Raw genomic sequence first — 27,718 nt, forward strand, 5'->3', positions numbered from 1 at the left:
ATACTCTTAGTCATTTCCTTCCATGAATCAAAGACTCTGAAGTCCAAGTTTTTCTAATTCTTGAGAGATTTTAAAATTCATTTGAATATATTCAAGAGATAAACTCATTTTTCTGTGAACTACTCAACTCCAATGACCTCTTCCCAATTTATTTCAGCAGCCCCAACTACGGCTAACTCTGCCATTACTACAGATAGTTCCTCTTCTGAAACCATGAATTTCCAATATTTATTGATTTAACAAATATTTTTTCAGCTGATATGTTCTGGGCTCTCATATTTAATCTACTGGTCCCATAACCTCCTATCTTTCAGTTCTTCAGTTTCTTTATTTTCATTATCATCCACTCCTCAGGCATAATAAACCTGAAAGTCCTTTAGCTTTACCTACAACGAACAACTTTTATTCTGGAATAACTCCCTCCTCATCGCTGTATTCCATGCAAATACCCAGCCTTCTGATTAAGACTCAAGAACATTATACAAATAGGCAAAATGATTGTCTCTGCAAATTTACATTCTATAGCCCTTAAAGCTCCCATAGTCCTATTCATTTTTCCTCACAACCGTCAATAGCTATTCTAAGTCTTTATTATCTTACTGTAGTCTTCATCCCAACATCTCCCAACACAAAATTAATGGCTCTGCCAGCAGATGGTGACACTTGTAGTTTCCTACCTAGACCCACAAGCTATTAACATATCTGGATACGAGCCCTCTATAATCCCTCCATTCCCAATATAAATACATTCCTTGCTCCCACCAGAAGCCAACTCCTGCTCTTCCATGTGATCACAATCACTACGACCTCCTCATGGACTCGCATTATTACTTAGTATGTTTGGTTTTTGCAGAACTATATTAGTTATCCATGCTGTGTAACAAATCACCACAAACTTAACAAACAAATTGGAGGTGGCCTAAGACACTAACAGTTTAGGAGGTCAAAAGTCCATCACGAAGTAGCTGGATTCTTTGCTTAGGGTCTCATAGACTGAAATCAGGATTGTGGTAGGGCTCTATTCCTCTCTTAAGGTTGGGGGAGGAATCTGCTTCCAAAGTTCATTGAGGTCACTGGCAGAAGCCAAGTTCTTTGTAGTTACAGGACTGAGATGCCCATTTCCTTGCAGTCAGCTGAAGGCTATTCTCAGTGATTAGAAGCTGTGTACCTTCCTTGACACACGGATTCCTCCATCTTCAAAGTCAACAAATGAGAAGCTTGCTCATGTTGAGTCTAAATTAGACAAAAGCTATGCCTACAAATCTTTGCAAAACAATCTCCTGTTTATCTATAACTCCAGTTGAAATGGCTAAGGAGTAATATCCTTAAGCTTTCTAGAGGTCACCTGGTTTGATTCAGAAAATTTGTGAAGCACACGTTAATTTCTTGAAAAAGCCTCTAGTGATGGGGTGCCTGGGTGGCTCAGTGGGTTAAAGCCTCTGCCTTCGGCTCAGGTCACGATCCCAGAGTCCTAGGATCAAGCCCCACATCGGGCTCTCTGCTCAGCGGGGAGCCTGCTTCCTCCTCTCTCTCTGCCTGCTTCTCTGCCTACTTACGATTTCCATCCATCTGTCAAATGAATAAATAAAATCTTAAAAAAAAAAAAAAAGCCTCCAGTGTAACTAAATAATCTGACCTTATGATCTTTCAGAGGTCACTGTTTATGTTTTCTGTAGCAATTATGGCATTATTTGACATCTTTTTGAGACAGGCTCAAAATTAACTAAATCATCTAGTCCTGGTTCCCTCTTAATAAAACTTCTTTCAATTTAACTTTATTCTCTCGTATTTTCCTATAAGCAGCAAGAAGAAATCAGGCAGTACCTTCACTCTACATTTTGCTCAGAAATTGCCTTAGCTACATATCCAACTTCATTAGGTAAGTTCTGCTCACAACTTCAAAGCCAGCAACAGAGACTCTCCCTCAAGTCAAATCCCTCCCACACTTCAAATCTCTTTTGCCAGGAAAGGTTCAATCCCTTTAAGCGCCCAGTAGCTCGACCCACTGAAGATAATCTTCCTTTCTCAACTGTCCCATACAATATGACCTAATCACAGGAGTATTCCATCCTGCTCATTGTTCACATCCACACTCAGGGGGAGGAGCAGAAATCTTGGGTGCCATCTCAGAATTCTGCTTACAATCAGGAGTGTGAGTGTAGCAATTCTGAAACTATTTTCTATGAATGGTAGCAACGAACAAATAAATGAAAGTAGTGATGATGCTGGAAGCCAAACTTCTCAATGCTGAAGAAGTGAAATACAAATGTGGAATGGAGAAAGGATGGAAAGTTGGATTAGGATTACCAGATGTATCAGTGTGAACTCATGATTTTATACACACACACACATACACACACATAAATACACACACATATACACATATATATAGTTGGCTGATCTTCCATTTCAGCTTGCTCTCCTGAAATAGTCTAGAGGCAATGACACCCCAGCATCAGTGAACATACCCAGGGCCAGATCCAGATTTGTAAACAGAATTCCCTATTAAAAGGAGCCATGGATCAGACACCTGGGTGGCTCAGCTGGTTAAGCTACTGCCTTGGGCTCAGGTCATGATCCTGGAGTCCTGGGATCGAGTCCCATATCGGGCTTCCCCTGCTCTGCAGGGAGCCTGCTTCTCCCTCTCCCTCTGCCTCTGCCTCTCCTGCTGCTTGTGCTCTCTCTCTGTCAAACAAATAAATAAAATCTTAAAAAAAAAAAAAGGAATCATGGGTCAATGGAGAAATGGATAAGATCAGAGCAGGAAAAGTACAAGATGAGTCAAGAACATTTTGTTGTACCAAAATCTAAGAAATTATCCTCAAAGTGATGGGGATATGTCAAAAGGACAGAAACCAGTGTTAGGGAGTTTCTGTTAGATAAAAAAACTCTGAAAATATTCAGAAATTGGAAAGAAACACAATGTACTTCTGATAACTGCACTTTTTAGAGTTTATATTTGTGGTTAAAACCATCAGTTAAAACTGCTTTCAGAAACAAAAATATACCTAGAATTCACAGCTTAAAATGTTTACTTCTTAGGAAACAGAATTTATCATTTAAAGGATATGACTAATATGTTTCATCTCCAAATGTGCCATAGCAAATTTTTGGAGTGGCTGGATATCAGAATAACTATGTGTACTATTCAAATATAAATAAAGCTATTTGAAAACATGTTTTTCCAGTAATTATTTATAAAGCTTCTAATGTCCATAATTATAGTACATTCATGGTGAAATTGCCCAGTTAAAAGTCCAAGGATTCTAGGGTCCCCTGAGCCTGTCGTCTCCCAATTTAATCATGTAGTTAAGAAAGAAATGTAACAGAACTGTTTTAATGTTGAAAAGGGCTGAAGATAACCCATAGGAAATTCACTTAACAATATCAACTCTAGATGAATTGATAAAAGGAAGTTTAATAAATGAAATTACAAGATTATAATCATGGGCATTCACTTATTAATAATCTATGAAAACACTTTTTAATTTAATGTAATACTGATTTGTTATGGAGTTTTGATGTTTAGGAACAATTCTTAATGAAGAATCGAAATTTAATAGTCACACATTTGAGGGGAGAGCCCCATCTGAATCTCAGGCAAAGTATGTGTGTAAGACTCCAAAGTAAGAAAGGCAAACACTCTCTGACTGAAGTAATATACCAATATTCTGGCTTAAAATAAATGAGTTTTAGATGACAATGTAATTACAGATTTTGAAGTATGCTTTTGAATAACTTAAAGGTTGATTCCTGCTTATCCTTGTCACACTTTCCTAACATTAAAAAAAGAGAAAGAGATTATAGACCCAAAATGGAGTCACTTATGCTAAGCCCACATGACCGAAAAGAAACTTAATAGAAACCTAAGTCCAGTTTCAAACTCCCCCAGGAATGTACTCTTACCTAGTCAGCCTGGAATTTCCTGATCAGCAGCAGTGAGATAATCCAACCAATAGACCTTTCTGCCCCCCTCAAAAGGTATAATCATGCTGGAATAATCCAATTTTTTTCTATTTAAAAGTTCCTTGTCCCACCCTCACTCTGCCTTTAAAAACATTATATTTTGTACAGTTCCTCATAACTTCTGTTTGCTAGATGAGATGCTTCCCAATTCATAAATCATTGAATAAAGATAATTAGATCTTCAAATATACTCAGTTGGACTTTTGTTGGATTTAGTATTACTCATCTAAACCTAAATAAGTAAAATCCTATTTTCCCCAGATAAAATAACCAATAATGTCATGAACTCCAGCCCAAGAATCCTCATATTTTAAAAAGGCTGTCCAACCTAATTTTCAAAGGATATCTTTTTTTGGGGGGCACCTGGGTGGCTCAGTGGGATAAAGCCTCTACCTTCGGCTCAGGGGTCCTGGGATCAAGCCTTGCATGGGGCTCTCTGCTCAGCGGGGAGTCTGCTTCCCTCTCTCTCTCTGCCTGTCTCTCTGCCTACTTGTGATCTGTCTATCAAATAAACAAATAAAATCTTTTTTAAAAAGGATTTTTTTTTAAGATTCTATTTATTTGTCAGAGAGAGTGAGCAAGAGCGAGAGAGAGGAAGCAACAGGCAGAGGGAGAAGCAGGATCTCCGCTGAGCAAGGAGCTGGATGCAGGATTCGATCCTAGGATCCTGGGATCATGACCTGAGCTGAAGGCAGATGCCCAAACAACCGAGCCACCCACACATTCCTCAAAGGGTATCTTATGAAAAACTCCAACACATAAAACAGGCAAAACAGAACTCCTCTGACTTAAGTGGAAGGCCCCCTGCCCTCGCTCCTGTCCTGAGGCCTCTCCTTCCACCTTACTGCAGCCCCTGAAGAATCTGCACAAAATCCCAAGACTGCAGAACACGCAAAACATAGCTCCAAGCAATAACTAATTTAAAGGTCCTAGTATGATCAGAAAGACATTTTTTTCAGATACATAAGGAAAGTATAGGCATATAGAAACAAATATTAGTGATATTTGGATAGAATTATGAGTATTTTTTTCCAAATTTTTTAATAGTTGACCGGAATTACTGTTAGAAACCCAACAAACTTTATTTTTTTAAGGTATAAGTACAATCACTTTCCCTATAATGCACTGTGTTGTACTATATACGAGAAAAAAGCATTTCTGTACCACTTTGAGTACACTTAAAAATACACACATATACAAACTATTATGTAAAGATTAGAGATATAAATTAACAATATAACAATTTAACAATCAGAGAGGCCTGTTTATATTTGAAGAACATAATATTTTAATCACAGTAGATCAGATGTATTAACTGTTTCCTTTAATGTTCTATTCATTGCAACTTCCAGTAAAGCCACAAATTACTAATTACTTCTGGAATCAGAAAAGAGGTTAAAAAGTTAAGGAAAAAAGTGTCCCATGAAATCTTCTACTTTCAAATAATAATTCTTGCATTTCTAAAACCCATTACTCAAGCTAAAGACTGCAATTAAGATATCAGTAACATTTCCTAGATAAGTAAATAGTCAATTAATTACATTTGCTTCTGGGAAATGAAGAAAGTAAATATTAACTATGATTTTGAAATCAAAATGGAGATATTAGCAAGTGGGGGAAGTTGTAGTAGATAGTTACTATATATAGTAGTTTTCTACATATTGTTAATTAAATTTTTTCCCAGTTTTATTAAGAAATAATTGACATACATCACTGTGTAAGCTTAAGGCATATAGCATGATAATATGATTTACATATATTGTGAAATGATTATCACAATAGGTTCAGCTAACATCCTTAATCTCATACAGATACACTATAGAGAAAAGAAATAAGTAAAAAAAAAAAAGTTTTCCTTGTAATGATACCTCTTAAGATTTGCTCTCCTTAACAACGTCCTATATATCATACAGTGTTAACTATACTCATAATGTTTTATGTTATACCCCTGATTATACCCCTAGTACTTATTTATCTTATAACTAGAAATTTGTACCTTTCGACTACTCTCTTCCAATTCCCTCATTCCCCACCTTCCGCCTCTGGTAACCACATGTCTGATGATCTTTCCTGTGACTCTGTGGTTTGTTGCAATGGGAGTGGGGGTTGTTTGGGTTTTTTTCTTTTTTAGATTCCACAGGTAAATAAGATCATACAGTATTTTGTCTTTCTCTGTCTGACTTATTTCATTTAGCATAATGCCTTCAAGGTCCATTCAAGTTGTTGCAAATGGTAGGATTTCCTCACCTTTTATGGCTGAATTATATTTATGGATATATAGATATAGATATATGATATATAGCATTATATATGTGTATATGTATATATATATAATAACTTCTTTATCCACTTATCAATGGACACTTAGGTTGTTTGGCTGTTTCTATGTATTAGTAATTGCAAATGCTGCTGCTGTAAACATGGAGGGGCAGATATCTTTTCAAGTTCGTGTTCTCATCTCCTTTACCTTTATTCTCAGAAGGGGACTTGCTGAATCACATGGTAGCTCTATTTGTAATTTTTTGAGGATCTTCATACTATTTTCCACAGTGGCTGCACCAATTTTGAATCCCACCAACAGTGCACATGGTTTCCCTTTTTTCCACATCCACACCAGCATTTGTTATCTCTTGTCTTTTTGATACTGGACATTCTAATAGGCTAAGGTGATACTTCAACTGTAGTTTTCATTTGTATTTCCCTAATGACTAGTGATGTTGAGCATTTTCTCGTGTACCTGTTGGCCTTTAGTACATCTTCCTTGGAAAATGTCTGTTCAGGTCCTTTGCCCATTTTTTACTGGGTGTGTTTTGTTTTGGTACTGAGTTATAGGAGTTGTTTACATATTTTGGATTTTAACCCCTTATCAGATATATGATTTGCAATTAGGCATAAAGGAACATATCTCAACATAATAAAGGCCATATATGACAAGCCCACAGCCATCATCATACTCAGTGGTGAAAGGCTGAAAGCTTTTCCTCAAAGATCAGGAACAAGATAAGGAAGCCCACTCTCATTATTCCTATTCAAGACTATACTGCTCTAGTCAAAACTAGAGCAATCAGGTAAGAAAAGAAATACAAGATATCAGAATTGGAAAGTAAGAGGTAAAAACTATTTCAGATGACAGGGTTCTAAATACAAAAAATCCTTAAGACTCATCAAAAAACTCTTAGATTGAATCAACAAATTCACTAACACTGCAGGACACAAAATTAATATTTAAAAAATCAGTATGGGGACGCCTGGGTGGCTCAGTTGGTTAAGCAGCTGCCTTCGGCTCAGGTCATGATCCCAGCGTCCTGGGATCGAGTCCCACATCGGGCTCCTTGCTTGGCAGGGAGCCTGCTCCTCCCTCTGCCTCTGCCTGCCTCTCTGTCTGCCTGTGCTCGCTCTCTCTGACAAATAAATAAAATCTTTAAAAAAAAAATAAAATAAAATAAAAAATAAAAAATAAAAAATCAGTATGTTTACATACACTAACAATGAATTTTCTGAAAAAGAAATAAAATGACCCCATTTACAATAGCATCAAAAACAAATAATTAGGAATATATTTAACCAAGAAGGTAAAAAAATAACTCTGGTAACTTAATATTTTAATTTTAATTGCCTGTGTTTCTGTACAGATTTGTTTACCCATCCTTGTCCTACTTTCCTAATTATCTTATTATATGTACTATATGTACTGTAAGTCTGAGACTGCAGAAATAGCCAGAAACAAAACTAATCAGATTCCTTTCTTCTTGAAATTTTATTGGTTAAAATTTAAATCCACAAAGTCTTAGTCTGTCTATAATGTAAGAAGACCTGAGTGACTGAAATAATTAAGAAGAGCTTAGAGAGTGGCAAAAGCTCCACTTCCTCACAGTTTTAAAGAAATACTGTCAATGGTAAGCATAAACTAAAAAGAGAATAAATTAAATACAAGTTTTCAAAGATTTCATTTACACAAACCAGTTGCTTAAATAGTTTTGGACTCCCAAAAGCTTCAAATAAAGCAGATAAAAGTAGAAATAAGTTTAAGACGAGAAGAGTGACCTAGAGACCTATCTGCTTCTTTCTTTACCACTATCAATCTCACGACATCATCTTTGGTGGATTCCTAGGGACAATGATTTTAAGGAGAAGGGAATGAGAAATTCTAGTAAAATATATAAAAAAAAGAAACTACTGAAGTCACCACTGCAATATAATTATATGCTTAAATTATACGTGAATTCTGTCTGCATCATCTAACACTGGGTGCTTAATAAACAATCAGTCACACACAAAAAATGCATGGGACTGTGAGCCTCATTAGGGTTGAAAGACACTTCACTAGGTTTCAACAGAGGGCAGTCTGAAACATAGCATATTAATTTATTCCAACAGCTCAACTAGGGCATTAGATTATAGTCAATTCTCATTACTTGCAATAGTTAGGGACTATAACACTACTATACAGTGTTCTGTAAACACTGAATTATCCAATACATGGTTGGGTTCATACAATCCCCCAGTCATATCTTCATCAACGAATCAATATGTAACTTTATGTTTTTATTTAATGAAACATTATTTAATATATACATTATTAACATTGAACTGATTCATTAACATTGAACTCACAGGCCTGAATGAAGCTTATCTAATGAATGTATTACTCTGTGAGACATATCATGGACTTTCCACACTTAGGAACACTAGACTGTGCCCCTGCACTTCAGCACTACACTTGGGGGGCATTTTAAACAGCAAAATCATCAATGAAAGGCCCTCAAATAGGAGAAATGTAGCACTGCTAGATCACAAAAAGGACACTTGATTACAAAGAGAGAGCTGAAACAAGAAGAAATAGCATCAGCTTTTTCATGTTCTTTTTTGCTCCTCTGTACAGTACATGTCTGCAAACAACCACAAAAACACTGTGTATTGATTTGGGGGTTACAAAAACATTTCAGCAAATACAGAAAACACAAATAATGAGGATCCACTGTATTGCCTTAGACAATCACATCTATTAGATTCTGATATAGTTACAAACCTTGAGTATTAAGTGTTTTAGAAGAAGGTACTAGGACAGGAAAAGAGGAATAAAAGTCAGAATTAAAACTGAGGGTCAGGGCGCCTGTGTGGCTCAGTGGGTTAAAGCCTCTGCCTTCGGCTCAGGTCATGATCCCAGGGTCCTCGGATAGAGCCCCACATTGGGCTCTCTGCTCAGCAGGGAGCCTGCTTCCTCCTCTGTCTGCCTCTCTGCCTACTTGTGATCTCTGTCTGTCAAATAAATAAATAAAATCTTCTAAATAAATAAATAAATAAAACTCAGGCTCAAAATTCTGCACCAACCATATCCACTGACACTGTAATATATCTGTGGTAGGCTGCGTTATTGTTCCCAATCCATCACCTCTCCTGTATCCCCAACCTTTGGTATGTGATACTGTAGTTACTCTCACTGAAGACCTGAGCAAATTTCTGCACTGCTACCTGTAGTCATGAGATTTGCTCTAGCCAAGGAAATGTCCATGGACATAAGCATATTCCATAGGCCTGAAATATGCTCCACAGTTGATGTTTCCTTCTTGTGTTTCTGCCAGCACTGTGTGAAAAACGTGCCCACAGGCAGCTCACTAGTGCAAAGAGGAACAGACCTAGACATTAACTGCAGTTTGGAGCCACACCCGGATGCCCCACAGATATGTTAATTATAAATAATCCATTAAGTTTAATAGCATTTATACAGCTATAGGTAACTGATACTTCATATAATTTTAAAAATATTATCTCACTAAAAAATCTTTATATAAAAGGTTGATAAGACCCTCTTCCGTCCTTATCCTAAAGCCTAGTATGTAGTAGGTTCATAGTATGTTGTTTCCAAAGATGGCTGCATCCCTATCTCCCATCCCATATGATCTTTTACAATGTGATCTTGTCATTCACCCACTGAATGGTGGAGTCTATCTCTCCTTTCCTCAAATTTGAGTTGGCCCTACAATCTATATAAGTCTTGAAGCCAGACCTTACAAAATCTGAAGTTTCTTCATGGAACCCAGTCATCAAGCAGGAAGTCAGACACCACTAAGTCCACCACACTGTTGGAAAGCCCCAACTAGACATATGGAAAGAGAAGGTCGGAGAGAGAGAGAGAGAGAGCGAGCACACATGCAGGTATGCATGTGCACATAGTGGGGACAGGGGAGCACTGGAAACAGGACAGATACCATGGGGTAGAGAACCAATTATAATTCATCCAAGTCAGGCATTTTGAACATTAAAACCATCAGCATAAAAACTTCCTGGTCAAACCATAGAACTGTGGAGAAATTGTGAGAAATAATATATTGTGAGAAATAATACATTGCTTAAAACAAGACAATAATTTTTAGAGTGAATGATAGCAACTCAAACAAGTCATTAATAAATGTGTGCTGAATTAATTAAATTCAATAAAATATTTTGCTTAATGCTTACCTTGGTGTTTGCCATGTCCACAATATACTGGTCTCCCTTTATACATTCCATTACTTCAAAACCATCTCTGTCAATCACTTTGGCCTGAGAACTTCCAGATACAACAAGAATCATGTCTCCTGTGTTACTATACTGCAGTGACTTGATCTGATGGCTATGTAAAAGAAAAAAGAAAATAGTGTTGTAAGACACTGGGCATAATGTTTACACTTCCAGTATATTAAGCACTGCCAGAAAAATGTCACACAACTGCACAAATTGGTAATTCTTCAAAATAGAGATCATCAACCTCAAAGGGGCCCTCAACACCAGTGGCTATCCTGTTAGCACTCTCCTCCCACTCACCACAGCATCTACTAAAATATCTACTCACCTTCAATCTTCAACCCAACCAACTGCCCTTCTTTCAGCTGTTGATTTGTCTGGCTCTTTCCCAAAAGCAACGAACAACTGTCTCAACTTCCTCCCACTAATGTCATAAACTTATCTGCATCTGAACACATCTCCTCCTCCTCCTATCTGATTACAATGGTGGATGTAAACCTCTCCCTGCCCACGGCAAATCTAATACCTATATTCTGGATCGCATCCTCTCCAGTCTCCTCGGGAACTTCTACTGATTATCCTCTCTTCCCCTTCACCGCTAAGTGCCTGAACAAGTTTTCATCTCCTCCTTCATTTCTCTAGTACTACAGTATCTTTTGCACACTTATCACTCCACTCATTCCCCAGCTTCCAAGATATGGTCTGCTAAGGGCTAACAACTCAACTCCTTCATAACGTTATGAAGATTATGTTACTATTCCAAAGCAGCCCACATTCAATGCCTGGCCAGCGTGCAGGAAAATGGTCCAGCCCTCTACTTCAGGTGGGATCCAGGGGAAGAATGACACCAGCTTCAGAGCTCCCTGTGGGCTGGGTTGAGGCTGCTTCTGCAACTACATGATAATGAAGTTTCTGTGCCTTCCAAAGGGCGCTTCCCTTGAACCTTCTCTCTTGGGGCCTGATCCCCAAAGCATTCTTCAACCAACCTTCTGCATGCAAATACTGGAATTTCAAATAATGGTTCTGGTGAACCTGACCTGAGAGAGCTGGTATCGAAAGTGGTCCTATGAAGTCAATGCTAAGATGAGATCACCGAGTGGCTAGGAACAAGGACCACATCACAGGGAGCACATAGTCCTCAACATGCTACAGCAGCGCAAGTGCAACTGCTAAAGTTCATCATGAAGGGAAAGGTACTGGCTAGTGTAGCATTCCAGGGATTCGAGAGGTAAAGGAAATGTAAGAACTGAATCAACTCTAGAACTAGACAGCTGGTACTGGGTGTAGTCAGTGCAATGAATAAAGACAATGAAAGGCTGAGGATGAGTAATCACCAATTAAAACCTAGAGTGTGAAAAACCCAAAGGGCCTCTTTGCCAGCCTATAAAGACAGGGTTATTGGTCCCTGTCAGGTTAAGTGGTATGCAGTGACTGATCTGGTAAAGCATCTTTTTCTACCTCTATCAGGAAGCAAGCCCAAAAGCAGTTGACATTCACAAGTGTCCAACAGCCCCACACATGTGCATCCTTGAGCCAGGGCTACATTAATTTTCTGGCCCTTTGTCTTAACATAGTCCAAAGGGACCCAGACCATCTGGACAATGTGAATTAGTTCATGCTGGTCTGTGATCTAGATGACATCATGCTAATTGAATAGGATAAGCAAAAAATCAAGTACATTGGTAAGAAACTTGCTCTCCAGCAGATATGAGATAAAGCCTAGAAAAGAGCAAGAGATTAAGACAAGAATGTGTGGGGAAGATGCATGTAGGTGGACATGTGAAAAGTGGACACCAAATGCGAGTTCTTTGTAACCCATGTTAATCCCAGATACACCAACGTTGAAGGAGGCAATAAACCACACAGACAAAGTGACTTGGCCAGTTGACATTAGCTGGCTTTTGTCATCATCCATACCACTGGTAATGCAATAGGCTTATAAGTGAAATCGCAGTGGGAAAAGGGATGAAGTTATGCATGGGACCAATGGCAACTCTGCAAATTGACCTATTATTGCCAAAGGTCCAACCTGCCAGTAACAGAAGCCTAGGATAAGGCCCACTCCTGAAATCAATACTAAACTAATGAGAAAGTCAAATACATAATATGAAAAACTATAATAAGTATATGGGGAAAAAACTGAGTGGGGAAGGCAGAAAATGTGAACCAAAGGGACAGGGATAAATATTTTAAGTAAAATGGTCAGGAACTAAGTGACTGAGTAGCTATGAAGTGAAGGAGTGGACTATGAAGAAACAGCTTCTAGAAAAGACCAAGCAGCAACAGCTACTAGAAAGGAACTGCAGCAAGAGTGAATCTGGCATTTCTCCAAAGTAACTGTACCAGGGTGAGCAAAGCAACAGGAGTTGGAGAGGTCAGAATATGTAGCAAGTAGGGTGAGCAGATCAAGGAGGGCCATGTAAGCCACTGAAAGGACCTTGGCTTTTGTTCTTTCAGGGAGAAATTTGAGGAAACCCATCGGAGTGCTCTGAGCTGGACAGTGACACAATCTGACCTATACTATACAGAACCATTTTTTTGTGCCTGGACAATTCTGCACTCGGAAGTTTGTGGACTCCTTCTTAGTATGTTTTTTAAACATATTAAAAAAAAACTACATTAGACATATACTGGAAACCATTATTACTTTATCACACAAAGAATAACTACAGTAAAAAAAGTAAAAAGTAAAAATAACTACAATAACTAGTAACTACAGTAAAAAAAAACTGCAAAATACTTTTTAATTTTGTGACATATGTGAGTTTCTGTACTAATGTATTAAGTAACTATGCCTAGAGGCAAGTCTAATAACTATTGTAATTTCAAAGCAGTGATGAGCATAAACAATGAATATTTCAATATGACTGTAAGTCATACTGTCTTACAGGTACACCTGTGACTTTATTGCCTACTCCCATAATTAAAGGAAATGCTAAAAATCAGAGGTTAGTGAAAAAAAATAATTTTTCATCCAAGTTCAGAGAAATTGAGAGTGCCAGATACTGAACTTATGAATTGTGGAATTTAAAATAACTGTAATTAAGAAATTAGGGTTAGGGTTAGGGAACAGAGTAGAGAGCCCAGATATGGACCCTCAACTCTATGGTTAAATAAACTTTGACAAAGCAGGGAAAAATATACAGTGGAAAAAGATAGTCTCTTCAATAAATGGTGCTGGGAAAATTGGACAGATATATGTAGAAGAATGAAACTCCACCATTCTTTTTCACCATACACAAAGATAAACTCGAAATGGATAAAAGACCTCAATGTGAGGCAGGAATCCATCAGAATCATAGAGGAGAACATAGGCAGTAACCTCTTCAATTATCAGCCACAGCAACTTCTTTCAAGATATGTCTCCAAAGGCAAAGGAAACAAAACCGAAAATGAATTTTGGGGACTTCATTGAGATAAAAAGCTTCTGCACAGCAAAGGAAACAATCAACAAAACAAAGAGGCAACCCACAGAATGGGAGAAGATATTTGCAAATGACAGCACAGACAACAGGCTGATATCCAGGATCTACAAGGAACTCCTCAAACTCAACACACACAAAACAGATAATCATGTCAAAAAATGGGCTGAAAATAAATAAATAAATAATAATTTAAAAAAAAACAAATGGGCAGAAGACATGAACAGACACTTCTCCAATGAAGACATACAAATGGCTATCAAACACATGAAAAAATGTTCATCATCACTAGCCATCAGGGAGATTCAAATCAAAACCACATTGAGATATCACCTTATACCAGTCAGAATGGCCAAAATTAGCAAGACAGGAAACAACATGTTCTGGAGAGGATGTGGAGAAAGGGGAACCCTCTTACACTGTTGGTGGGAATGCAAGTTGGTACAGCCACTTTGGAAAACAGTGTGGTGATTCCTCAAGAAATTAAAAATAGAGCTTCCCGGGACGCCTGGGTGGCTCAATTGGTTAAGCAGCTGCCTTCGGCTCAGGTCATGATCCCAGCGTCCTGGGATCGAGTCCCACATCGGGCTCCTTGCTTGGCAGGGAGCCTGCTTCTCCCTCTGCCTCTGCCTGCCTCTCTGTCTGCCTGTGCTTGCTCTCTCACCCTCTCTCTCTGACAAATAAATAAATAAAATCTTTAAAAAAATAAAATAAATTAAATAAATTAAAAAAAATAGAGCTTCCCTATGACTCTGAAATTGCACTACTGGTTATTTACCCCAAAGATACAGATGTAGTGAAAAGAAGGGCCATCTCTACCCCAATGTTCATAGCAGCAATGGTCGCCAAACTGTGGAAAAGACCCAAGATGCCCTTCAATGAATGAATGGATAAGAGAGTGGTCCATATCCACTATGGAGTATTATGCCTCCATCAGAAAGGATGAATACCCAACTTTTGTAGCAACATGGATGGGACTGGAAGAGATTATGCTGAGTGAAATAAGTCAAGCAGAGAGAGTCAATTATCATATGCTTTCACTTATTTGTGGAGCATAAGAAATAACATGGAGGACATGGAGAGATGGAGAGGAGAAGGGAGGTGGGGGAAACTGGAGGAGGAGACAAACCACAAGAGACCATGGACTCTGAAAAACAATCTGAGGGTTTTGAAGAGGCAGGGGATGGGAGGTTGAGTGAGCCTGGCAGTGGGTATTATGGAGGGCACGTATTGCATGGAACACTGGGTGTGGTACATAAACAATGAATTCTGGTACACTGAAAAGAAATTTAAAAAAAAATTTAAATGACAAGGTATATAATACATACATAAAACTGAAAATTAAAAAGAGAAACATGCAGAAATTTTAGAATGAGAACTACAATTACTGAAATTTAGAACTAATGGATGGGTTTAACAGCAGAGAATTAATGGTTAAAAGATCATTTTTAGACAGAAGCATGATGACAAAAATGGAAAATGCAGAAAAAGTTTAAGGTACATATGACATGTGGTGAAAAAGTCTCACATTAGAATTGCAGAACGGAAAAAGAGAAAAGCAGAATGTGAAATAGTGACTGTCAAATTTTGGAAAAATGATAAAAGACATTAACCTGGAGATTCAGTAAGTACCATAAACCGCAAAAGGGGAGCAAAAGCCACACCCAGGCACATCATAGTAAAAGTGCTGCAAGCCAAAGACAAAATGTACCTTAAAAACATTGTTTTTTCCAAATATGTTTTCATCAGGAAAATTCAAAAGTAAAAGTACAATGAGATACCATTGCTTACCCACCAAATGACCAAAATTTAAAAGGCTAACAATACAAAGTTTATTACCGGGACTGTGAAATGGAAAAAATCTATCTTCTGAGACAAAGAACACTGTCACATCAACAATTACAATATATTCTACATACTATAGGACCAGCACTGCTCAATAGAACTTTCTGTGATGGTGGAAACATTTTACATCTGCATTGCCCATTATGGTAACCACTAACCACTAGCCACATGTTTCTATCAGACACTAGAAACATGGCTAGTGCAACTAAGGAACTTAATTTTTAATTTTATTTAGTTTAAATTTAAATAGTTACATAAGGCTAGTGGCTAGTGCACAGAACAAGTACAGCTGTTAACAATATGAAATAAATATAGAACAGTCTCAACTTTGGAACAACAGAAGACTCTTACTGGCTCATAAAACAGATGAAAAATGAAGTACTGACTAAAATTTTCTTTAAAAACAAAAGAAAACCTAATGAAATCTATTGAAGTCTATTTGGATGATAATAGTACCGGTACTAAAAAATCAGTTGTACAGTCCCTAAATGTAATTTCCAGTTACAAATTTAGGAATGAATACTGAAGTAAACTCTCCATGTAAAAATTGCTTATTCAGCATGCTAAATAAAACACAGTCTATAACATTCTTCAGAGATGGCATGGTAAAGTGGTAGCATACATCAAAGCAATCTTAAAGGTATATGCTATCTCAGGTGCCATTCTCTCAAAAGAGAAATCACCAAATAAATACGTGTGGAAAGCAAACAATTTAACTAGATATTAATACACAGACCTATAAAGAATTCTGCTGGAGAGCTAACTTAATAAAGTCCCAAATATAAAATTTCTCAATCAAAAAGCAAAACTGAACATCTGTCTTTTTTTTTTAAAGATTTTATTCATTTTATTTGACAAGAGATCACAAGTAGGCAGAGAGGCAGGCAGAGAGAGAGGAGGAAGCAGGCTCCCCGCTGAGCAGAGAGCCCGACGCGGGGCTCGATCCCAGGACCCTGAGATCATGACCTAAGCCGAAGGCAGTGGCTTAACCCACTGAGCCACCCAGGTGCCCCAACATCTGTCTTTTTAAACTGTCTTCATAACTTCCTTGATGAATGTAACTCTGTTGGCAAAAAAAAAAGTCAAATTCTTCGATTTATCTGAAAATGCCAATCTGAAAATAAAATAAATTTCAGTGATAAGACAATTTTGACAAAATTTTAGGCTATTTAGTCTTATTTAGATTTACTTTCTAAGTCTATAATTCCAAGGCTGAGTATTTCAGCAGAAAAAAACTATTAATCATGGTAATTTTGTCTTCTAGAAACAGGATATATACAAAAGAAATCAAAATTTAAGAGTATCTGGCTAAGGCACAAAAGAATTATTCTTCCTGGCTGGTTGCCAACTCCAAATCATATATTTACCAATGAAACTGTTTTTCTTCACAGCTATTACTCACTAGAAACTACTTCTCAAAATTTGTACTGACCACTTCTCCTAAAATGCTGGAATTCTAGCTGACAGTCTTTAATTTATTTATTCTCCAAAAAGCCATTCTTAATGCAATGATTCAAAGTACTAATTCCAATGCAAAGGTAACTCAAAGGTCTGAGTGGGCTCTGAGGTTAGAATGTGTGACAGGGTGAGGAATTACCACAATGCCCCAGATCAAAGTATCAAGGTAGATGAGAAACTGAAGCTCCCAAAAACAGGTGCTCATAAGAGAGAAACCTAGAAAAGCAAACACGGGGCTACTGCCCAGGCCCTTCCTTCCTAAAAAGAAAAGCCTCTCTGGTCTTACACTAAAACGATAAATGCTAGGAAGGAATGAGGTCCTTAACAAAATTCTGACCAAGGTCCCAAATTTAAACGTTAAGCCCAGAAGCAGGCCCCCATTATAAGATATAAAATTATATGTTTTGCTAGATTTGCCAGTCTTTCATTTATTGTCCCACAGTTCCAAATTCATCCTCCACTGCCTGCTCTGCAAAAATGAATTTGGGCCCTTTAAATACTTTTCTTGTGGCATGAAGTTTTGCCAATAGAGGGTACTAGAGAGGGATTGCAGGCGGGAAGGAGCTTTCCCCACTACCTCCAGTGTGCTCTTCCTGAGGTGGGATCCAGAGCCCCACAGGGCTTCTCTAGCATTTGGCTCTCTGGAGCACTGTACAGCTTCTCTGTGCCTGGTTGCTAAAGTACCTCAGAATCAGCAAGATCCAGCAGCTTCCCCCAGCACCTCCCTCAGGCAGTGCTATCACGGTGACTCTAGAGAGACAGGTTTCTGGAAAGTTCTGCTGTCAGAGCACAACAAACGCTTTATCATTCAGTGAGCCAAAGCCTTGTCCTCTCAAATGTCTCGCTCTGAATCCTGGAGGCCTTGAATGCTTTATATCTCCATCCTAGGGATAATAGATGCTCCTTTCACCTGCCTTTCTGATATTCCTTAAAGTACTCTTTACTTTTTATTAGCTAATATCTCATTTCTCCAATCCTCTGTTCGTAACTCTTTATAATAAACCTCCCCTTTTTCAAACTGCTGTGTGACTACTCTCAACTTATTAGACCCTGACGGATATACTAAATTTCAAGTGATTAAATAGAAACTGAGAAAATTATAAGCCGTTTAGTCCATTCTGTTTATATACACATTTATACACAAATGCACACAAATGTATATACATAGAAACAAGCAGATCAGATTTTTGATAATTAAATAGTTCAGACTGCTAAACTAAAGTAGTTCACAGGGTGTATCTTTGTTAACAGTAATCTCACTTTGGAGAATTCAATTTTCTTCATTAACCATAAAAGATCTAGTAGTGTATGAAATCACTTTGTTGGGGCACCTGGGTGGCTCAGTGGGTTAAGCCTCTGCCTTTGGCTCAGGTCATGACCTCAGGGTCCTGGGATCGAGCCCAGCATCGGGCTCTCTGCTCGGCAGGAAGCCTGCTTCCTCCCCTCTCTCTGCCTACTTGTGATCTCTGTCTGTCAAATAAATAAAATAAAAATCTTTAAAAAAAAAAAGAAAGAAAGAAAGAAATCACTTTGTTTTCTCTGGTGAATCATTTTTATTTCTCTTTGGAAATAATTTTCTAAGGAATAGCAAATTTTAACGAGAAAAGGTAGTAAAAACAGCAGCTCTATTTCTCTGGCTATGTGCTCTATGAAATTGCTCTATTTATATTTAGAGGGAAATACAAAATCTCAACAACCCCACACTAATATTCACCTTGTAAATAAAGATATATAGCCATATAGACAAACTTGATGTCTTCCCTCTGTGTCACTGGTTTTCATATGCTCTCTTTGTCAACATTAAAATGAAAAGTTAAGCATCAAGCTCATCATTCCTGTCCCACTTCGCTCTTAATTCTGCTAGCCACGGAGTTAAAAGGACAGGATTAAGGAGTCATTAGACACAGTACTAAGGAGAATTAAAGGGCTTCTTCAAGGGGTATAACATCTGCTCCTCAAATTCCTGCCTAAACAACTAAGATTCCGATCAAAGAGAAAAGAGGGAAAGCCAATCTGACAGTAAACTGGAGTCATGAGGAAGTGAATGTTCTCTCAGGGAGTAACTCTGACACCAGAGGAAGGCTTAGTGACATTGCACAATTCTTTCTGTGAAGTTATTCATGGGGCAAGTGGGAGTATATGAGTGTAAGTGGAGGGGAATGGGAAGGTGAAGATTGAGGATCCTTTTAAGTAGTTTTTGCTCAGCTAGCAAAACAAGCTGGGACATGCAAGACAGATAAACACAGCTGTCTGGGACCGTCACTTGGGGCTCAGGAGCCAGCGTGTCCTGATGTAGTGAAAAGTGCACGGGAATGTGAGTCAGGAGGCCGGGGATCCAAGTCCTCGCTCTGCTGTTAAGTGGCTGTGTGATGATTAACAGGCCCTTCAGCTTCGTTAGGTTCAGGCAGTCTCCCCATCTTTTGGAAAATTAATTGATGCAACTAGTTGGCAACACCATGCAGAGGCGATCCTGAGACAGAGTTCAGGCACTTTGCTGAGTCCTGGTGTCTTCCACTGAAAAATCCTGGAGCAGTAACACTTACAGTATTGGGGTGAGGATTGAAAGTAATATACACAATGACACCTAACACAGTACGTGAAATGAGTCACTGCTATTACTATTACTTCTTTATTTCTAAGGCCTCTTTAAGATTGAACAGGTATGAGATCTTGGGAGCCAACTATAATGAATATACTCAAATTGAATACAGCAAGTATTTCAAATTCATTACGAGTTAAGTTAGTATAAGTTTATCACATGTTTTAATGATCTATTAACCAAAATACTCATTAGAAACATCCTTACATCTTTTCTGATTTTCTGTACCTACTCCAAAAACTAAAGTCCTATGTCAAATGTGACTACTACATTCTTAGAAATGAAAGATGAGGGGCACCTGAGTGGCTCAGTGGGTTAAAGCCTCTGTTTTCGAAGCCTCTGTTTTCGGCTCCGGTCATGGTCCCAGGGTCCTGGGATCGAGCCCCACATCAGGCTCTCTGCTCGGCAGGGAGCCTGCTTCCCTTCCTCCCTCTCTGCCTGCCTCTGCCTACTTGTGATCTCTGTCAAATAAATAAAATCTTTAAAAAAAAAAAAAAAAGAAAGAAATGACAGATGATAATAATTACAGAAAACATAGTTTCAAATTTGCATGCCATTTTCCAGGTATGCAATATATATTATCCAGTGCTGGGAAAAGGGCAAGAAAGCAAGAGACCTGAAGCAGAGCCATCAAAGTTTTCTGTATGGAAATATCAGAAAATGGTAATTTATTCCATGCCAAAATACATCTTTAGCTACTTCAATATTTTAGCTTTAAATTTAAGAACTTAAGTTTAGATTTCCAATGCAAAATTAATTAAGAATATGTCACTTACCAGCTTAAACATACCAAAGCTTAGTAAACTAGTAGTAACTTACAAAACACTGTATCAGTCAAAAAGATTTTCTCCAAATCTTGCATCAAAATTAAAGCCAGAGAAAATTCTACCCAGGACTATACATACACAATTTTACTAAAGCTAATCTATAACTATTCCCTTCCATTAAAATGCATACTCTTGGGGCACCTGGGTGGCTCAGTGGGTTAAAGCCTCTGCCTTCAGCTTGGGTCATGATCCTAGGGTCCTGGGATGGAGCCCCTCGTTGGGCTCTCTGTTCAGTGGGGAACCTGCTTCCCTTCCTCTCTCTCTCTGCCTGCTTGAGATCTCTCTCTGTCAAATAAATAAATGAAATCTTTTTAAAAAAGTGCATACTCTAATTTATAAATGTAATAAAATTACTCAATCACTCAATAAAGTACAGATTAATAGCTTTGTGACTTTATACGATTTCACAGTCAAGTTCCACGCTAAAGTAAGATGGTCAATCCAAAAGGCAAGGAATGAAAATACTTAAACAATATGTTTTCATGTCTTCTGAGGATTAGAGAAATATGATTAAAAAAAGCCAACCATTGAGAATGACTCGAAAAAGCTAAGTCTTTGTTCTGAGTCTTCCCAACAGTTTCCTTTATGATAACGTTGATGCTAAAAATAACTTAAGTCTCAATTCAACAACAGGGGCTCAGGATTTCACAATGAATAAAAGGTGTTGAGGGAGCACATATGAGAGGAACCTACTTTATTAGAAAGCCTCTCTGGAAAAACAAAGTTTAGGAGGAGACCTAAGCATAAGGAGCTACATGTTTGTGAGGGGGGAGCAGGTACCAGGGAGTGGGGAAGAGCATTCTAGGCAGAAAACAAAGTACACGAACACACTATGTAAAAATCTCTCAGCCACTCTGCTAGAGCAAGGGAAGAAATAAGCAATGGCCAGATCACAAGGAACATCATAAACCATGGCAAGCATATGGGTTTTAGTCAAAATGAATCAGAAAGGCATAACACGGATTTAGCATTAATAGTGGGGAAAAAAATAAAGAGCCTATTGCAGGAATCTAAGTGAGGTTTAAGCTTGAGGTGAACTCTAAGGGAGGGACTTTAAAAGAAATTGTAGAGACAGGAGGAATAAGGAGTATGGTACCTATGAAGTACAGGCATAATGCATGAAAATAGTTTTTTTCTCCAAATCTTGCATCAAAATTCACACTTTACATCTTGACAGACATTACCAAACTGCTCTGTGGAAAACAGGTTTAGTAAATAATACCCCATCTTTGCCATCTCCTCTCACTGGATACCATGGATCTCTTTCTCCTTTGCCAGAAGACTGTGGCAGAAGACTTTGCCAGAAGACTAAGTGACAAGTAGTACCTCATTGGCATTTTAATTTTTCCACCTTTTATTGTTAGTAGAGCATCCATTTCCATGTTATTGGTCAGTTATATTTCTTCTGCTGTTATCTGTTAATTCATTTCCTTTGACCTGTTTTAATTTTCAAATATCCTTTTCCTTACAGATTTGCAGAAGCTACATATTATGGATATTATCCCATTACTTTCAACATGTATTTCAACTTTTTCTGAGTTTATCACTTGTCTTTTAATTTTCTTTACAATGTCTTTTGTTTCCTAAGTATAAAATATCCTTTTAATTATAACAGCAATTATACGTTTTGGATGCCATGTAAAAGTAGAAAGTGAAAGTTCTTCTTTTCCCCCCCAGAGAATATATTTCCATTTGCAAGATATAACCTCCTAGGGGAACCTGGGTGGCTCAGTGGGTTAAAGCCTCTGACTTCAGTTCAGGTCACGGTCTCAGGGTCCTGGGATCGAGCCCCACATTGGGCTCTCTGCTCAGCGGGGAGCATGCTTCCTCCTCTCTCTCTGCCTGCCTCTCTGCCTAACTTGTGATCTTTGTCTGTCAAAAAAATAAATAAAATCATTTTTTAAAAAAAGATATAATCTTCTAAACTTTCCCTAGTAACTGAAAAATGTAAATATATAAGTTATGTATTACAAAAAGGGAGCACCTAGGTTGCTCAGTTGGTTAAACATCTGCCTTTGGCTCAGGTCATGATCCCAAGGTTCTGGGATTGAGCCCCACATCAGGTTCTCTGCTCAGCGGGAAGCCTGCTTCTCCCTCGCCCACTTCCCCTGCTTGTGTTCCCTCTCTCACTGTGTTTCTGTCAAAGAAATAAGTCTTTAAAAAAAAAAAAAGTCCAAAAAATAAAAAGGAAAGATTTTTGAAAAATGCTTTTTATTTAATAAACATTCAAAAATGTTTCTCTTTTCTATATAAAAATTTTTCAAGAAAACATGGTTTTGGGCAAAAAAACAGAAAACAATATGTAAAAATACATTAAGGCTGCTTTTCAAAAGACACGTAGGAAAAGGAAAAGCTCCAGACTGAGAGGAAATATTTATGATACACAAATCTTAAAAGAGCTTTATCAACCAACCTGAGAAGAACAACTCAAGTTTTCAAATGGACAAACGATGTGGACAGCTCACTAAAGAAGAAATACATAATGAAAGACATAAAAAGATGCTCAACATCACACTAACTATGAAAACTTAAACTAAAACCATTTACATATCACTACACACCCAAAAAAAGTATAAATTTTAAAATATGGATACCACCAAGTGTACCTAAGGATGTAAATTGACTAAAACTCATAGATGGCTGCTTAGAAAGCAAAATGGTACAGGCATGTTGGGAAAGTTTGGCAATTTCTTATAAAGTTAACATATACATAGCATAGGAGCCAGCAGTTCTTACTCCAAACTTACTCTATTTATCCAAGGAAAGTAAAACTTATCTACAAAAAGACCTGTACAGAAATATTTATAGCAGTTTCATTCAAATATCTAAAAACTGGAAGCAACCCAAATCTCTAACTGGTGAACAGATAAACAATCTGAACTGTATTCATATGATGAATACTACACAGCAATGAAAAGGAGAAAACCTACCAAGAGAGGCAACAACAAAATCAGATCAGTGGTTGCCTGGTGTCAGGAGAAGGGACTGACCACAACGTGACCAGAGGGAACTTTGGGGGATAATGAAATCTTCTTTATCTTGACTGTGCTGCTGGTAACACAAGTCCAATGTCAGAATTATTGGGATCCCTAAGGAGCTAGAGAGAGAAAGAGGACTGGAAGATATATTCGAGCAAATTGTAGCTAAAAACTTCCCTAATTTGGGGGATGAAACAAGCATTTGTGGCTTCTCTGTGGCAGAGAGAACCTCTCCCAAGATCAGGGAGAATAGACTAACATCCCAGCATGTAATAGTAAAACTCACAAATCTTAGAACCAAGGAAACCATCTTAAGAGCAGATGGGGGGAAGAGATTCCTTACATACAGGGGGAGAAACGTCAGAATAAGTTGTGACCTAGCCACAGAGACCTGGCAAGCCAGAAACGGCTGGTAAAACATATTCAGGGTACTAAATGAGAAGAACATGCAGCCAAGAATTCTTTAGCCAGCAAGGCTGTCACTCAGAATGAATGGAGAGGTAAAGAGCTTCCAGGACTGGCAGACACTAAAAGAATATGTGACCACTAAGCCAGTCCTGCAAGAAATATTAAGAGGGGTTCTATAAAAGGAGAAAGACCCCAAGAGTGATACTGAATAGACACTTACAGAGACAATCTATAGAAACAAGGACTTGACAGGCAAGATGATGACAATAAAATCATATCTTTCAACAATCACTCTCACCATGAATGGCCTAAATGCTCCCATAAAATGGCACAGGGTTGCAGAATGGATAAAAAGACAGACCCACCCATATGCTGTCTACAAGAGACTCTTTTTGAACCTAATGATATATCCAGAAGGAAAGTGAAGGAACAGAGAACGATCTTTCATGCCAATGGACCGCAAAAGAAAGCTGGGGTAGCAATTCTTGAATCAGATAAAACAGATTTTAAGCTAAAGACTATAGTTAGAGATACAGAAGGGCACCAAATCATTCTTAAAGGGTCTATCCAACAAGAAGATCTAACAATTGTAAATATCCATGCACCCATCATGACAGCAGCCAACTACATAAGCCAACTCTCAACCAAAATAAAGAGACATATTGATAATAATATGTTAACAGTAGGCAACCTCAACACTCCACTCTCAGCGATAGATCATCTAAGCAGAAAATCAACAAAGAAACAAGAGCTTTGAATGACACACTGGACCATATGGACCTCATATATGCAGAACATTCCACCTTAAAACAACAGAATACTCATTCTTCTCAAGCACACACAGAACTTTCTGTAGAACGGACCACATACTGTGTCACAAATCAGGACTCAACTGATACACAAAGAATGAGATTATTCCCTGCATATTCTCAGATTACAATGCCTTGAAACTGGAACTCAATGACAAGAAAGGGTTTGGAAGGAATTCAAAGAATTCAAAGAAATTCAAAGAAAGGGTTTGGAAGCTAAAGACTATCCTGCTCAAGAATGTTTGGGTCAACCAGGAAATCAAAGAAGAACTTAAATAATTCATGGAAACCATTGAGAATGAAAACACAGTAGTCCAAAACCTATGGGATACAGCAAAGTTAGTCCAAAGGGGGAAAATACATAGCCATCCAAGCCCCATTCAAAAAAAAAAAAAAAAGAAAAAAAGAAAAATCCCGAAAACACAAACTATCTTTACACATTAAAGAACCAGAAAGTCAACAACATATTAAGCCTAACCCATGTACAAGAAGGGAAACAGTTAAGATTAGAGCAGAGATCAATGAATTAGAAACCAGAAATACAGTAGAACAAACACATCAATGAAACTAGAAGCTGGTTCTTTGAAAGAGTTAATAAGATTGATAAGCCACTGGCAGGACTTACCCAAAAGAAAAGAGAAAGGACCCAAATTAATAAAATTATGAATGAAAGGGGAGAGATCACAACTAACACCAAGGAAATAGAAACAATTATCAGAAATTATTATCAACAGTTATATGCCAGTAAGTTAAGCAACTCAGAAGAAATGGATGCATTCCTGGAAAACTATAAACTACCAAGAATGAAACAGGAAGAAACTGACAACCTGAGAAGACCAATAACCAGTAACCAGATTGAAGCAATGATCAAAAATGGATTTTTGATCCCAAACAAGAGTCCAGGACCTGATGGATTCCCTAGGGAATTCTACAAACATTCAAAGAAGAAATAATACCTATTCTTCTGAAGCTGTTTCAAAAAACAGAAACATAAGGAAAACTTCCAGACTTTCTATGAGACCAGCATTACCTTGATCCCAAAACCAGGCAAACACCTGATAAATATGGACGCCAAAATTCTCTGAAAGATCCTAGCTAACAGGATCTAACACTATATTAAAAGAATTATCTATAACAGCCAGGTGGGATTTACCCCTGAGATGCAAGGGTGGTTCAATATTAGCAAATCAATCAATGTGATAGAACATATTAGTAAGAGGAGAGAGAAGAACCACATGGTCCTATCAATTGGTGCAGAAAAAGCATTTGACAAAATACAGCATCCTTTCTGATTAAAACTCTTCAGAGTATTAAGGACAGAAGGAACATTCCTCAATTTCATAAAATCCATCCATGAAAAACCCACAGTGAGTATCATTCTCAATGGGGAAAAGCTGAGAGCCTTTCCCTTAAGATCAGGAACATGACAAAGATGCCCACTCTCACCACGATTGTTCAACATAGTACTAGAAACCCTAGTAAAAGCAATGAGACAACAAAATGAAATGAAAGGTATTCAGACTGGCAAAGAAGACATCAAACTCTCTCTCTTCACAGATGACATGATACTTTATGTGGAAAATCCAAAAGTCTCCACCTCCAAATCGCTAGAACTCAGACAGCAACTCAGTAATGTAGCAGGATACAAAATCAATGTACAGAAATTAGTTGCTTTCTTATATACTAACAATGTAAGTGTAGAAAGAGAAATTAGAGAATCAATTCCATTTGTAACAGCACCAAAAACCATAAGATATCTTGGAATAAACCTATATAAAGAGGTAAAGGATATGTACTCAAGGAACTACAAAATACTCATGAAAGAAATTGAAGACAGAAAAAGATGGAAAACATTTCATGCTCATGGATCAGAAGAATAAACATTGGTAAAATGTCTATGCTGGGAGCGCCTGGGTGGCTCAGAGGGTTAAGCCTCTGCCTTTGCTTAGGTCATGATCCCAGGATCCTGGGATCAAGCCTCACGTCAGGCTCTCTGCTCAGGAAGGAGCCTGCTTCCCACCCCTCCCTCTCTGCCTGCCTCTCTGCCTAGTTGTGATCTCTGTCAAATAAATAAAATCTTTTTAAAAAAAAAAAATCTACGCTGCCCAGAGCAATCTATACTTTCAATGCCATCCCAATCAAAATACCAATAGCATTTTCAATGTGCTAGAACAAACAATACCAAAATTTATATGGAACCAAAAAAGATTCCAAACCACCAAGGAAATGTTGAAAAAGAAAAACAAAGCTGGGGGTATCACATTGCCTGCCTTAAAGCTATATTACAAAGCTGTGATCACTAAGATTAGCACAGCACTGGCAAAAAAAACAGACACATAGACCAATAGAACAGAATAGAGAGTCCAGATATGGACCCTCAACTCTAAGGTCAAATAATCTTCAACAAAACAGGAAAAAATATCCAGTGGAAAAAAGACAGTCTCTTCAATAAATGGCGCTGGGAAAACTGGACAACTATGTATAGAAGAGTAAAACTTGACCATTCTCTCACGCTATACACAAAGATAAAACTCAAAATGGATGAAAGACCTCAATGTGAGACAGGAATCCATCAAAAATCCTAGAGGAGAGCACAGGCAGTAACCCCTTCAACATTAGCCACAGCAACTTCTTTCAAGACACATCTCCAAAGGCAAGGGAAACAAAAGCGAAAATGAACTTTTGGGATTTCATCAAAATAAAAAGCTTCTCCACAGCAAAGGAAACAGTCAACAAAACAAACAGGCAACCCACCGAATGGGAGAAGATATTTGAAAATTACACTACAGACAAAGGACTGATATCCAAGATCCATAAAGAACTTCTGAAACTCAACACCCCCCAAAAAATAATCAAGTCAAAACATGGGCAGAAGATGGGAACAGACACTTCTCCAATGAAG

The 27,718-nt window shown here is 37.9% G+C and overlaps 1 protein-coding gene across 1 annotated transcript in view; it reads right to left on the minus strand.

Moving 5' to 3' along the window:
* WDR70 (WD repeat domain 70) overlaps positions 1-27,718 on the minus strand; it is a 307,839-nt gene that overhangs the window by 208,026 nt on the left and 72,095 nt on the right. Inside the window, exon 8 of the mRNA XM_044232523.1 lies at positions 10,426-10,579. Within this exon, the coding sequence (XP_044088458.1) occupies positions 10,426-10,579 (154 nt within the window). The remainder of the gene's footprint in view (positions 1-10,425; positions 10,580-27,718) is intronic.

This window comes from Neovison vison, chromosome 1, assembly GCF_020171115.1.
Source record: "Neovison vison isolate M4711 chromosome 1, ASM_NN_V1, whole genome shotgun sequence".
NCBI classification, from domain to species: domain Eukaryota; kingdom Metazoa; phylum Chordata; class Mammalia; order Carnivora; family Mustelidae; genus Neogale; species Neogale vison.